This window comes from Solanum verrucosum, unplaced genomic scaffold (genome assembly GCF_900185275.1).
Source record: "Solanum verrucosum unplaced genomic scaffold, falcon-dt-bn FXZP01000481.1, whole genome shotgun sequence".
Classification (NCBI taxonomy): Eukaryota; Viridiplantae; Streptophyta; class Magnoliopsida; order Solanales; family Solanaceae; genus Solanum; species Solanum verrucosum.
In genome coordinates this window covers 22391-38106 of record NW_026020527.1, presented here as the reverse complement: position 1 = coordinate 38106, position 15716 = coordinate 22391, and the positions used below count along the sequence as shown (strand labels likewise).

Genomic DNA, 15716 nt, shown 5'->3' with positions numbered 1-15716 from the left:
CTGGAAAAAGTAAAAAAAATAAAAATAAGGCTGACGAGATTCAAACCCTCACCCGAATGCTTCATGGGCGTTATATTTCAATCGTTAACCAGCACACCCACAACTGCTTTTCTTCTATGGGTGCTTATTTATCTTTAATAACGTATTTATCATATTTTCTATATATATATACAAATTTTTTTCCGGAGTCAATGGGTGCTCAAGCACCCGATACTGACTACGTAGGTCCGCCCCTACATACAAGTGATCCTCACAATTAGAGAGGTTGTATATATTCTCTAAAATTCTCCTTATCTCAGCCTCAAAGTGATAGTGTATTCCAAGTCTCTGTAAATTATCAACAAGCTCAAGTTGATCTAATGCTCTCATATCTTTATCATTAAGCATCATCCTCACATTTCTTTGAGCTTTGCTGCTTGCTTTGAGTATTCTTCTCCCTGTCACATATATCATAAGTTAATAACTAACAATGTTAAAGAATTTATTTTCAGGTACGAATAAAATTGCATATACACCACCCTTTCAAATTATATTTGTGAGATTACACCACATGTATTAAAAAATTTCGATTGCTTAATTTTACCACATAAATGCTAGCTTGTGATTGCACAAAGTCATCATCCCAAATTCTTGGTCCATAGTTCCCTGGCCTCCTTGCTTCCATTTTTGAACAAATTAAATACTTCTGAAAAACAAGAAATATCTTTGAGTTGCACTATGTGTTAATTACGGCCTTACTTATAGACCTTGTTGGTAAAATTATATTCTCTATCTTCACTTTTACTTGTCACTACACACGCCTATTAAAAATTAATGATTGACATGACTATTTTACCACATAGACCTTATTAATTAGTATTAAGTAATTAAGTTTGGAACCTTATTAATTGGTATTAAGTAATTAGGTTTGGAAAATGATTTGGAGAATAAATAATTAATTTTGAGGGTAAAACATGAAAAAATTTGATGTATTAAAAGTGACAAGTAAAAATAAAAAAAAATATTTTTGACATAGGGGACAAGTAAAATTGAACATATATATATATATATCACACAATTACTATGTTCTGTTTCAATTTATATGACTCGCTTTCTTTTTAGTCAATCTCAAAAGAATACCACATTCATAAATCTGATAATAATTTAACTTTAAAATATTTATTTTACCCTTAATGAAATAATTTATTTTATAACACAAGTTTCAAAAAGCTTTTTTTCTTTAACTTTATTCCAAGTTATACTAAATGACATAAAGTCAAATAGAGGGAGTAATTCATTTGACACCCTTTATGGGTGAGATGTGGACAAGTGTCCATCAACTTAGTCTAAAAAAGTGTGTGACAAATGGTCATACAAGTGTGTGACGCCCCACAACTTCTAAGAATTTTTTTTAATTATCCTCTGTACGCGTATATGTTTGAATTCGGTAATTTTTAAGTTGTACATGCATATTGAGTTCCTTTACAAAGGCTCAACCAAAAAAAAGAACTGCCGATCTAGGGTTTGACTCCTACATAGGCAGCAGCGCAGCTATCATGGCTGCTACGGCCACTGGACGGACTCCTTTCGAGGCTGTCCAGCCCGCCCCACCACCCCAAACCACCACCCTTTTCAATTTCAATACTATAAATCATAAACAATCTGCCCTAATTAACTCAAAAACAATCGTAAAATCAATCGAAATAATTTATGGAGAACCTACTATCACGTTTTCAATGGAGGAAAGGCAAGACTTTATGATCGAAGAGGGATTACATCAAGCAGTGGTGTTTAAATTATCCCATGGTGCGCCAGATTTGAAGGTATTAAGGTCAATTTTATCGAAACATCTTGGTACCAAGGGCAATTGTTTAATTGGCTTAGTTGCTGCAAGACAAATTTTGGTGAGGTTTGATCAATATGAAGATTATGTACTAGTTTTATCTCGCTCAATTAATTATCTTCTCTACAATGGAGAGGAGCACCAATGTAGGATTTTTCCATGGTCCATTGAATATAACCCTAAGGAGAAAACGACGTTAGCTGTGCTTTGGATTTCTTTACCGAACTTATCAACAGATTTGTTTGCAAAGAAGTCTTTGTTGTCTATAGCATCAGCAGTTGGGAAACCAATAGCTATAGATAAATCTACTCAAATCAAGTCAAGACCTAGCACGACTAGGATCAAGGTAATACTTGATCTAGTGGAAAAGCTTCTAAATCGTATAAGATTGAAGTTTGTGGATGGAAAATCTGGTAAGTTGATCGAGGATTTTCAGGAGATTGTATATGATAATCTATCTTTGTATTGTAATTATTGTAAGCACCAAGGTCATGATGAAGATAGTTGTCGTTTGATCTCGAAAAGAAATCAAAATAACAAACAAATTGATGATACCATTGAAGTTGCTTTAATAGGTACTACCGTTAGTGAAAAGTATCAAGGTGATGCGAGAGAAATACTAAATGAAAAAAGAAAGATTGTAGATGTCAATCAAAGTAAAACTACTTATTTAGATCGACAATTGGTTGCTGCCACATCTGAGCAAAATCGTGCAGACTCAATGAAAGTTGATATAAGTAATATTGATGTTCAAACAACTACCGAAAATAAAGATGATTGCAATAACCAACATGCTGCTACTAATGAGGTGAAATCAAAAGAAGTTGGGATGAATTTGATGTCTAATGCAACTAAAAACGCAGGGGAAACACCAAGAGTTAGGGTTGATGCGCCGCGAGTTGGTTCAGGGCAAAAATTAATGGATTCAGGACAAAAACTAATGGATACATCTGATGTTGAAGATGCTGAAATTTCTCGGCAGCATGTTTTGCAAGTTGAAAATGAGAATGCAACTGAAAACTGGAGAGTGGTTGCACACAAAACATCAACTAGTAGTCGGGTCCTTTCCCCGACTAGTCAAAATAATTCTCCATGTAGTGAAAAGGGTCCAACTGGAAATTTTCATGACAGTGAGAAGAGGCAAGATATTAGTAATGCCTCAAGAGACCTATTATGTTTGAATAGTTTTGATACTTTATTAAAGACTTCTGGAAAGCAAGTAAGGTTAACAGAGAATGACAACGATTTGATCCAAGAAAATCAGGTCTCACCACCTGCTTTGAATAGCAAATTAAGTCCAGAAGAATTCGTATTTGTGCCTAAATGTGTGCTTGCAAAGAAGAATGAGCCAAGGGCCTTAGTGTCAAATACAATTGATTTGGGTGAGGATTATCTTGATGAAGATGAGGAAGAAAATATGCTGGACATATGCTTTGATAGAGTGGATAGGGAAGGGGATATATCACCTAGGCAACAAAGAAGTGGAAGCAACAAAAGCAAAAAGAAGACACATGGAAGACAACATAGTTGGAGCGGTAAAATGACTGAGGAGTTTGTTCCAAGGCACCTACCGATGCGACAGGCAATGCAAAACCATTTGATAGTATCAATAGGTTCAACTAGAACCAATAAATTCATAAAGAAGATATGAATTATCAAGTGTTGTTGGATTTTGAAGAAGAATACAAGAGAAAATACTTCAAGTTACTTTTGATGGGCAATCAATCTTTTTTAATTCATGCTTTTGTAATAGAAATTTTGAGGTTGATAACTCAACTTTCTTCTTGATTGACATTTTTTTACATTATTTAAGCATCCTCATTTGTAATATCATCATGGAGTGTATTACAAACTATGTGATGATCAGAAAATACTTAGTTCTCTCTAGCTCTTATTTTCTTTATGCTTGTTAAGTAGCAGAAGTTAGGTACTTCATTAGGATTAGTAATGTAAGACCTATCCCCCCTTGCTTGTACTTGTTCTTATTGATATTTTTTTATGTTTAATAAAAGGCCGCTAGACACTGTCTAGTGGTAAATTTACTTTTTTTTAAACAAAAGTTCATTTTACAATGTATAGTACGTGTATCAGATGTTGTTTAGGGTCATAAAGTATCTCAATACCAAGCTAAGTTCAAAATATTTTTATCGGCCAAGTTTTTCACACGAGTTCAAACAACCATATCTTTTAAAATATGAAGATTTAGAAGGCCCATGAACTAACACCCCGACTATTTCAAAACGTCTAAATTAACTCGTACCTTCGTGGAAAGACAAAGAGGGTGAGTAATAAATAAAAAAGGATGTGGTATGTCATATTTTAAGTGTTCAAGGGTTTTATCTCAAGTTTTGAAGTTAAGTAAGTGGCATAATAAAAGTTATCGTAAGTTCCTTTTTAAAGATTTCTTTGAAATTTGGGTCAAATGTATTGGATGTTTTCTCCCAATATATAAAGAGTTAGAAGGCCTATTACCCATTAAATCGAAGGCCTACGAGTCTAGTTTGCAACGCAAAAAACTCCGTATCAAATGGACATCCGAGTAAAAAGTTATGAGGGTTTTACTAGGGACTGTCAGGGCAGAATCCGGGTCGGATCCGGGTCGAGTAAAGAAATATGGTATGTCTGCTATTTAACGTTTTTAGCCATGGAAACAGTTCATTTCAGTTCCAAAACCAGAAAAAAAGCTTAGGAGAGGGTTCCTATGGAGTCCTAGCATGATGAAGGTTAGTTTTGACGATTTCTACCATTAAGCATTGCCCCCGTGCCTAGAAACGTAATCCCTACACTTGGCAATCGTTTTCCCTTCTATTTGCTACGTTTGGAGCTGGTTTTTAAAGATATAAATTTGTAACTATTGGTGTTTCTTCAAGGTTTTAACTTGGTTAACTAAGGTAATCATCTCGGGACTCTTTTATGATTGTTTTTATGAATTTCTACGGACGTTTCAACAAGTTGGGGCAATAAGGCAAATCTGCCGATATAAGATTAATTATAAACTGTTTATAGGTGCGTACCAGCTGTGTATATATAGTGTTTGCGAAGCTTAGGACATAAGGAACAACTTTCGTGAAGGAACTACAGTTTTTCGAGCGTTCATTGGAAAGGTATGTTAAGGCTATTCCCTACTTACGACATGCTTCCTTAAAGTTTAGAAGCAATGTATTTGGGTTGTTATCATTGATATATTGTTGGCTGCTCGAGTTGATATAATCCTCCCTTGTCGAGATTCTTATTCAGTTAGTAGCGTCCCTATGTTGGACACGACTTAAGAGGCTATTTGTATAGGTTGTTTATAACTAAATTGCTCGCTTTTAGCGGTTGGATTGTTATTATTGTCGTTGGGGCTATCGTGGTTAGCTGCAGGAATGTGATATATGCCTAAGAAGGGCTATGTTCTGCCTACAGGGCTATATGGATGCCTAACAGGGCTATGAGTTGCCTACAGGGCTATATTGACGCCTAAGAAGTCTATGTTCTTCCTACAGGGCCATGTTGTTGCCTAAAAGGGCTATGAGTTGTCTATAAGCTACGTTGATGCCTAAAGGAGCTATGTGCTACCTAAGGGGCTATATTAATGTCTAAGAGGGCTATGTGACTGCCTACGGGGCTAGGGAACTACTGATAGGGGTATATAGGCTGATTGGCACCTTCCGGGCTTATGGGGGCCTGAGTAGGTGGTCTTGTGTGCTGTTTGTACCTGCCGAGCTTATGGGGGCTTGGTTAGGTTGTTGTTTTATTATTTTTAATAAGTTTAGATTTAGGAGCAGGTCAGTACACTTATCTTAGCCTTGATTTATTTATTGGATTATTCCAGTATATCAGAATACCACATCATAGTCTATTGTCTTTCACACTCTCTACATTTTTTTGTACTGACGCCCCATGGCCTTGGGGGCGCTGCATTCATGCATGCAGGTCCTGACAGACGACTGGGTAGACCTCCTCAGCAGCAGGATTGACTTTTATCCGATTGGCTAGCCCCTTTCCTCCGGAGCTGCCAGAGTTGGGAGGTTTGTTACATTTTGTTGTATATATCTTTATGGGTAGGCTAGGGCCCTGTCCCACCAATCTTTACTACTCTTAGAGGCTTGCAGACTAGTGTGTGGGGTTTATAGCTACGTTATGGCCATGCTAGCCTATGTTGTTGGTTTGCGGAAGCTTGTGAGCTGTTTGATGTATTGTATTGATATATACCTGCTTTTAGTTTTGGTATAGATATCATGGTGGCCTCGACGGCCCAATTAGGACTTCTATGCTAGTTGACTATTTATTTATATGATCTCCTGGGAGTAGCTGTTTCTTTTATAGATTAGTTGACAGGGGCCTTGCCGGCCGATTGCTTAGTTTTAAGCCGAGATATACTTGTTTGATTTCTTCATTATGTGTGGCTGCCATGCGCTAGTAGCAAATGGTTCAGCAGGGTCGGCTCGGGCCTGAGTTTTGGCATTAGAAGCCAATTGCGCCTCTCGAGTTTGGGGCGTGACATTTTTGGTAGCTTTTTCCGAAGTGGTACAAAAGATACCATGACACTACCCTAATTTTTTTGTGTCTTTCTCCAATTTGATTAATTTTTTAAAAAAAAATTAATTAATTCAATTGAGTATTTAAAATATCATTTAGATATTCATAAATTCTACAAAAGTACTCTTCATCTCATATTAATATGGTAATAAAATATATCTTAAACATTCACTAAAGTTCATGTAATTTGACTCTTAAAATTAAAACATGACAATTATTTATATATTTAAAATAAATCACTACCACCCAACATTCATGAAAATTTTATTCTTACACTTCCTATGAGATAATGTCTATAACTAAGCATATTAAACGTAGACAAAGTTTAAATTATACTTGCAAAGTTTTTATAAATAAATAATTGAAAATATAAATAAATTTATAAGTTTAAAGTGGAAGAAAGTTATAATCAATAATTGATAGTATATCTTATTAGGTATTTGTGGTATTTTTAATTTTAATTTATATTTTAACATACTTAATTATATATTTGCAAATAAATATCATTTAATAACTTACTATATATAGAGAAATTATGTCATTATTAACGCTTGTAAAAAATATCAATTGGATATACAAGTAAATTTTATTTATTTTTTATTTAATATAATTTTATCAATGAAGGGTAATTAAACTTCACATTAATAATGTATATCATCAAATTTTTCTCTACTTTAATATAATGCTTGCCTTATTCAATAATACACAATTTAATATAACTAATATTAAATCAAATTTAATCACATTTATGATAGTTATTTTTCTACTAGGTAAATAACTAGTCATATAATTTTAATTTTTTCTATCTTTTAAATTGAAAAAAAAAAAAACAAGAAAAAAACCGCATCATTGGTTTTGTGTGATAAGTTAAAAATAATCAAAATGACATTTGTAATAATGTTCCAACACCGTATTAAATTCATATTATTGTATAATAATTTATTTAATCTAAAAGTAGAGTAAATATTTAACAATAAAATTCATTCTAATGTCATTGATATTTTTTATATTATTGTAATTTTTTATTTGGTTAAATATATTTTAAAGAAAATATTCCTTGAAGTTTTCAAATAAAACAAGTTCTTAGATTTAAAAAAAAACCTTCAAGTTAAGTTATATTTAAAAAAGTTCGCATTCCTCAAAAAATCTCCAATCGAATTCACAATAATAAAATCCCCAAGTAATTCTACAAGTAAAAAAATTCCCGGGTAAATCCTCAAGAAATAAACTCCCAACAAAATTTGTAGAACATAAATCCTTAGGTAATACCACATATGAAATTATTTAAAAATATTTTTCTAAGTAATTATTTCTAACTGGATCGGCAAATAAGTTTATTTAGCAATTTTCTTTCAAACAAATTAATAAATAGTTTTCTTTTCAGCGAATTTACCTATGAAAATGGTACTTGAAAATTATTTTCCCCAAATAATTCCCTAGGTAATAATTTTGCGAAAATGGCACCAAATTTACCTACCAATTTTTCTGGGGAAATGTTTTTCGTAGGTAAAAAAATCCAGAATTTAGGAATTTCTTAATTTCGCATGAAAATTCATAGGAAATTTCTGCAAAAATAATCCCCAAGTAAAATCTCGAGGTAATTTACAGTTTTCTAGTAGTGGATAATGAAATGGTCTACAAAATTCAAATCAAATGGCCCCTGTTTGGATTAACTTACCAGACTTGTCATGGCATTTCTACGAGTGGGATGCAATATGTAGAATTGTTGAACCACCTTGTTGTTAGACAAAGGTGTCATCTCTAAAACAAGGCCTACTACTGCCAAAGTGAGAGTCGAAATAGATTTGTCAAAACCTCTGATAAAGGAAGTGATTCTCGAGATTACTAACAATGATGGCATGACTGAGATGATCAACCAAAGAGTTGAGTACGAGACCATTCCTGCCTTCTACTCACATTGCAAAATGCAAGGTCACACTGCTGATAAATGCCAAAAACTTCATCCTACTTTAAATAAGGAAGCAGAAAATGTATATAAAGATCATCGGAAGGAGCAATAAACCAAAACGAGTGAAAACATCAATCATATCCAAAGCTGGTGGAACACCCACCTCAAGTCACTAGAAAGTTCAACGACGAAAAAGAGGGGGAAGAAGAATGGCAAACAGTTACCAACAAAAAAGGTAAAGGTGCTGCCAAGTCCAATGCCTTTGAAGGGGCAGGACATCCCAATCGTTATATTGGAACAAGTTGCAACTCAGGGAGTGAAAAAAATCAATTCAACGTCATTAACGTGGAGACCCTGAACCTTTGCCCGACAAATAGTCCCAAAAAGGGAAAAGAAGAGCCAAAAATTACCAACAACTGTGACGATTTAAATAAAAAATAGTGTCTACAAAAAGCTGTACTCTGAGATCCCATGCCAACATGGGAAAAAAAGAATAAGCCAAAAAAGTAAGAAAGAGAAAAAATTTGCAGAGTATCAAGAACAACAGAATGAAGACGAAGCAAAGTAAAGAAACTATATATCCTGATTTGAAGTTGAAAGTGCAAAACATGAACACCATTTTGATAAAAGGTCAGGATAATAGTAAAATCAAGGAATCCGACATGAAAATTAAATTTTCCTCTATTGTATCTATCCCCACTGAAGTTGTGTTTGAAACCAAAGAGAAGATCCCCGAAGAGAAAAAAACATGGTATCCCTCCTCTAATTGGTCTCGAACTAAACTTGATTGAGAATATAAGTTTTAGGCAAGCTAAGAAAAAGGAGGATCGGGGACTTAATCGAGATATCGATTATAGGATAGGTGCTGCACAAGAGGATAATATGATGATGTGTTACAAGATGGATAAAGAAGATACTGCCTATAAAGATTGTGAACAAGACCTCTCTATGGTTAATGCAGAGGAAGATATAGCTCATCCCTCTCTGATGATGAATTAACTAGGGGTGACATGCCATCTTTAACTTGTGTTAAGGCAGATATCCCTAATCAAGTCCAACACAAAGTGGAATACTACAACAACCTCTCCCATAGAGGGAGGAGGGAGTCACCGAATGAAGAAATAGGACTTACCAATTCTCTTGAGTCCACTCACAAATCACAAATATCAACCCCTCCCTAATACTTCCTATGATTAATACACTCTCATGGAATATTAGGGGGATTGGGTCTCAAGGTTCATTAGAGAGACTACAAACTCTCAAACGACAACACAAATTTCCTTATATGTTTATTCAAGAACCCATGGTGAACTCGAGGAAAATTGAAAAATTTAGAAGGATATTAGGATACACTCATTTGTTTCCATAATTGCTCCAACAAGATTTGGATTTTTCGGTCCATTGATTATAGCTTGGATATCATTGAAGACAAGGAACAACATGTTTTGGTACATGTATATCATCCACAAAATTCTATGGACTTTCATATCGTTTACGCAAAATGTGATGAGAAACTCCGAGTACCACTTTGGGATGATCTGAGAGATATTTATAGCAGAATAACAGGACATTGGGGTGTTGTGGGTGACTTTAATGCCATCACTTGTCCTGAGGAAAAAATCGGAGGTCTCCCTTTTAGACTGGAAGAAAGTTATGATTTCACTTCTTATCTAGATGATTGCGATCTCCAAGATGGAGGGTATCTAGGTCCCAAGTTTACTTGGAGTGACAATCGAGATCCTCCTAACACTATCTGGAAGAGACTTGACAGGCTTACTTACAATATTCATTGGTTTGACAAATTTAGTGGAACTACTGTTACCCACTTATCTAGAACTTGTTTGGATCACGCTCCTCTCTTAATTAGTTGTATCCCTGATAACGCTAACTTTATTAAATATTTCAGGTTTCTGAACATATGGGCTGATCATGAGAAGTATTTGTTTGTGATCCAAGAGGACTGGACTCCTACTCTCCTAGTCAAGAAGGCAACCCTTTGCAAGTCCTACATCAAAAAATTAAAAATACTATTAAAGGTCTTAGTAGCTGGTCGAGAACTGCTTTTGGTGATTTGTATGAAGAGCCTTAAAGACTATAATGCCTCGTCAGAGATCTAGAGGAGGCTTCTATCAACAACAATACCCAGGAGAACAAAATGAATCTCTCTAAAGCTAAAGTTGAATACACTAGATTCCTGAAAATTCAGGAAAAAGGTTTGAGCCAGAAAGCTATAATTAAATGGTTGGAAGGAGACACCACTCTACCTTTTTCCACAATGTTATCAAGGACAAGAAGAAGAGATTAACTATTCACAAGATTAAGGCTCAAGACGGGAATTGGGTGGAAGGAACACCGCAAATAGCTGATGCTGCAATCAAGTTCTTCTCCCATCTTTTCAAAGCTGAGCATATAGAAGAAGATAATTATGTTCTTAATGTGAAAGAGAGGATGGTCACAAATGAGGACAATGATAATCTTACTTCCCTGCCTACCCTTCAAGAGATAAAAGACACAATCTTCTCGATTGATCCAGATAGTGCACCAGATGGACTAAATGGAAAATTCTACCAATCAGCTTGGCAAATTATAGAAAATGATATTCATGCGGCCATTATATCATTATTCCAAGGTGCTACCCTTCCAAAAAAATTCTCTCATACCTGCATTGTATGCTTCCTAAAGTCAATTCCCCCCAAGATTTTACTGACTTTAGGCCTATTAGTCTCTGTAATACTTCGAGTAAGATCATTGCTAAACTTATCAATACTAGACTATCTAAAATACTTCCTAACATCATTAGCCATAATCAAAGTGGTTTTGTTAAAGGAAGAGCCATAATCGAAAATATCTTGTTAGCTCAGAAAATTGTTAATAATATTAACAAATATAGTTATGGGGTAATGTTGTGATTAAACTTGATATGTCAAAGGCCTATGATAGAGTTTCATGGCCTTTTCTTTGCTTTATTCCGAGGAAATTTGGCTTTGCAAAGTCTTAGATTGATCTTATATACAGGTACATATCTAATAACTGGTACACACTTCTATTTAATGGAAGAAGACATGGCTTCTTTAAATCTGGAAGAGGCCTCATTCAGTTAGCTTGAAAACGGACTCGTAGTTAGAAATCGCTTCCTCAACAACTATCTTTCGAATGTCCTATCTCTCTCTTCAACGCTTTAAAACGAGCTAGAAGGCTTCTCTTAAAGCAGAAAAATAGGAGTTATACAGGGAGATCCTCTCTCACTTAGCCTTTTTGTACTCTCGGTTGAATTATTGTCTAAATTGCTTAAGCTTTATATAGAGATCTTGCTTTCATTGGTTTTTTAATGCAATCTTATGGACCCCAAGTTAACCATCTATCTTTTGCAGATGATACTATTATCTTCAGTAGTGGAAGAAAAGCCACTCTACATGTTATTCTGAAGACACTAGCTACATATGAAAGAGTCTTTGGTCAGCTGATTAACAAAAACAAATGCTCTTTCACCATGGCTCCTAACACTTTTTTAATTTCTATCAGAAGGGTCGGGAAAATTCTTCATATGAGATATGAACATCTTCTTATTAAATATTTAGGATGTCCAATATATATATAGGAAGGAAGATCCTTGAAATTTTCACTGATATGATCTGCAAGATCACCAACAGGATCAAGGGATGTCATCTTAAACCCTTTTCGTCTGGAGGAAGAGCTACTCTTATTAGACATGTACTACTAGCACTCAATGTTCACACTCTTGCAGTTGGACATCCTCCCAAAGGCACTCTTGAGATGATTGAGACCTATCTGACTAGGTTTTATTGGTCTGGTAATAAAGAAGGAAGGAAATATGATTGGATATCTTGGGAAAACCTAAGTTACCCATACAATGAAAGAGGGTCCAATTTCAGAAAGCTTGTAAACACTTACAAATCTTTCACGGTAAAACAGTGGTGGAAGTTTAGAACTACTGATTCTTTATGGACAAATTTCTTAAATACAAAGTACTGCAGAGATGAACACCCTACTACTGTCCAATGAAAATAAGGTCAATCTCATAGATGAAAAGCTATGTTAATAATGAGAGGTGAAATGGATGATAAGATCTGGTGGAAAGTTAAGAAAGGAAACACCAACTTTTAGTTCGATAATTGGACCAATCATGGGCCTTTAAGTGATCTAATTGAAGACACTCTGGTATGCCAACATATATGTATCAAAGAGGTTTTCAAACAAGGTCAATGGGACTGGACAATCCTTAATCCTCATCCTCCTGATCAAATCAAAGAGATCATCGAAAAATGTTACTTAATCTTATCTCTTATTGCCGAGGATACTCCGTATTGGAAATTCTCTGTATCAGGAAACTTCTCTGCTTCATCAACCTGGAGGCTCCTTAGACAGAAAAAACCTTTTGCACCTATTGACTCTAAGATTTGGCAAAAAAATGTTCCTTAAAAAATGTCATGTGTTGCTTGGAAAGACATCCACTGCAGATTGCCTACTGATGATAAGGTAAATAAAAAATTTAAAATAACTTCTGTCTCTAAATGTTTTTGTTGTGTTAGCGCAGGTATGAATCCAGGAATGGAAACTTTGCACAACTATTGTGGAGTACTTTTGCTGGCAGGATGGGCATCATAACCAGAAATACCAACCTTCGAGATCTGCTTCACAAATATTGGAACTGCACCTCCAAAAATCATGTGGCCACCTATGTACTAAAGATCCTCCCACCTATCCTTATGTGGGAGCTTTGGAGATCAAGATGCAGTTCTAGATATGATGAGGAAAGACCATCCATCACAAGATCTACCTATCAAATCTCCTTCAACATTTGTCATCTAACTAAGAAGATTTTCCCAAATCTTGACATACCAGATGATTGGGAAAAATTTCTCAAGCTCATGGAAACCAATTTTGTTGGTACTACCTCATTTCCTATCAAGTGGATTAGACCATCTTCACCCTTTGTCAAAATGAACTCGGATGGGACATGTGTTAGAAACTCAAGTGGTGGAGGTGGCATTGTGAGAGATTCAAATGGCAACTGTATCATGGCCTTCATCCTTCCACTTGGAAATGGAACCAGTAATACAGCTGAAGCTAGTGCATTTCTATTTGGTCTAAAATGGTGCATAGACAATGGGTATAACAATATAACTGGTGAAACGGATTCACTTCTCCTTCAAAATTGTATCCAAAATTTTTGGTCCAGTCCTTGGAGAATTAGATAAACAGTTGAAGAAATTAGGAAGTTAGTATGTAGATATGATATCCAGATTGATCATTGCTTCAAAGAAGCCAATAAAGTGGTTGATAAACTAGTGCCGATGAGCCATTCCATCAACAGTGTCAAGATTTATACTGATCCTAACTCATTGCCGAGACAGGTAAAGGGTCTTTTTAACTTAGATGGCAATTTCCTTCATTTAGGACTAAAAGAAAGAAACCGAGTTTGATTTATTTTGATCCTCCTTGAAGATTTTCTTCCTATTGCCACTTTGTGCAATTTTTTGTCTATTGCAACTGTGTAATCCTTCACAAGAAGGCAAGGTCTAGTCCTCCTTCTCCAATTTGTAATCTTGTCACAGTGACAATGATAGGAATTAATTTATTTTTTTTAAAAAAAAGATACTTAGTAAAAGTGTTAATAATGGATAAAGATTATTCAAATTAAATGAAAGAAATAATAACTCAAAGACAAAATCAGTCTTATATACATGAGCGGTCTTGAAAATCGATAAAAAAAATTCTTCCACAATAATTTTTAACTTGTAATGAATATAAACTTAAACTAAAATTTCTATCTTTTAAAATTGGGGAGGACTCGAAAATCAATAAAAAATAAAATTAATTGACTAATTTTAACTATATACTTAATATTAATCACAAATAACAACAAAAATTAAAAAAAATACAAGACTATATATATTAAGAAAGTTCTATAGTGATATCATCATCATCATCCCCCCTCCCCCCCCCCCTCTCCCCCCTCTCTCTCTCAAAATAATCACCACATGTATCACAAAATAAAATTTTATTTTTTTTCATTCGATATTTGATATCCACATTAGAGTCTGACTAATTTGCACCAAAAATTAAAGTCCTAAATTGAATGTAAAGTGCTCTTTTATTTATATCAAAATAATCACTGCATGTATCACAAAATCAAAATATTTTTTTTTTCATTCGATATCCACATTGGAGCCTGACTAAATTCGAATTTGCGTCGAAAATTAAAGTCTTAGATAAGATGTAAAGTGTTCTTTAACAAAGACGACTTCATACTATGGTTACTAGAAGATACCTAACATAAGAAAAGTATAAATTCACCCCTGAACTTGTCTCCAAAAGTCAGTTACACATTTAAACTAATACGGTGACCTATTACATACCTCTGCTACTAAATTGTGAATTTTTTTACCTCCTGAGACATGTAGCACCGCTTTCACAATGAAAGTGTATCACACTTGCACCACATCAATGTCATATTACTGTCACATCAGATGTCATGTCAAACTTTGACTAAAATTCTCCATGTCATTCAATTGTTTCTTCTTCGATGAACACACCATGAAATCACTACCATTGCCGCCATATTACTACTAAATTTATATATTTCACCATGAAAATTGAAATAGTCACCATAAATTTCACCACGTAAGATCAAATCCACAATCGAAATCATACTATCACCATTATCCCCACAAAAATTATAAAGACCCACTACAAAATTTGACACCCATAAACAAATTCATCACCATCAAAAGGTACAAACCCACCACCAAATATCACTACCACCATTGTTAATATCAATTTTTCCTTCTCCACAACCTTCAATTCCCGCTTCTTGTTACCCCTCACCAACAAATCCATCATTATATTTTATTTTTTAAACTTACTCATCAATTTTATCAACCACCAACAAAGCCGAAGAGAAAAATCAAATATAAGGAAAATGGTGAAATCGAATAACCATTAAAATAGGATATGATTAGGGGGGCAGAGGATTTTGGTGGAGGCATAGTGAGGTAGATGGAAATTGGGTAAGAAAAAATTATGAAAAAAATAAAGAAGAAGAAGAAGATTGTTGCTTGTGAAGAAGAAGAAGAGGTGTGGGGTGGGCGTAGGGTAAAGGTGTCAATGGTACGGTTCGGTCGATTATTTTTTTAAAATTATATCATCCCAATTTTTTGGTTATTTTATAATATATAATCAAAATTAGATTTTTTAAAATCATCCCAATCATATCGGTTTCTCTTCGGTATCGGTACGGTTTGGTTAATTTTAAATTTTTTTTTACTTTTAAAATATCACCTCAAAATATACTACTATTAAAATATTTCTTTCACAGATATGTTATTGAAGAAGCATTTTAATTCTTCATCAAGAAGACAAGAATATAAAACCTTATTGCCGTATTTTTCGATACTAAACATTTAATAGGAGTGTTTGCATATGTTTTGTTGTATTGTTTGA

The 15716-nt window shown here is 34.4% G+C and overlaps 1 protein-coding gene across 1 annotated transcript; it reads left to right on the top strand.

Moving 5' to 3' along the window:
• Positions 1–1535: 1535 nt before the first annotated feature.
• LOC125809875 (uncharacterized) lies at positions 1536–3473 on the top strand. The gene is made up of 2 exons (XM_049489432.1): positions 1536–2235; positions 2398–3473. Exons 1-2 carry the CDS (start codon positions 1536–1538, stop codon positions 3471–3473), a joined length of 1776 nt encoding a protein of 591 aa, XP_049345389.1.
• Positions 3474–15716: the final 12243 nt, after the last annotated feature.

What these genes read in the sequence shown, in the direction of transcription:
- LOC125809875 (XM_049489432.1), top strand. Translation starts at nt 1,536, where the DNA reads ATGGCTGCTACGGCCACTGGACGGACTCCTTTCGAGGCTGTCCAGCCC. An exon ending in GTTTGTGGATGGAAAATCTG is followed by an intron (nt 2,236 to 2,397) that starts GTAAGTTGATCG and finishes TTGCTTTAATAG; the next exon opens with GTACTACCGTTAGTGAAAAG.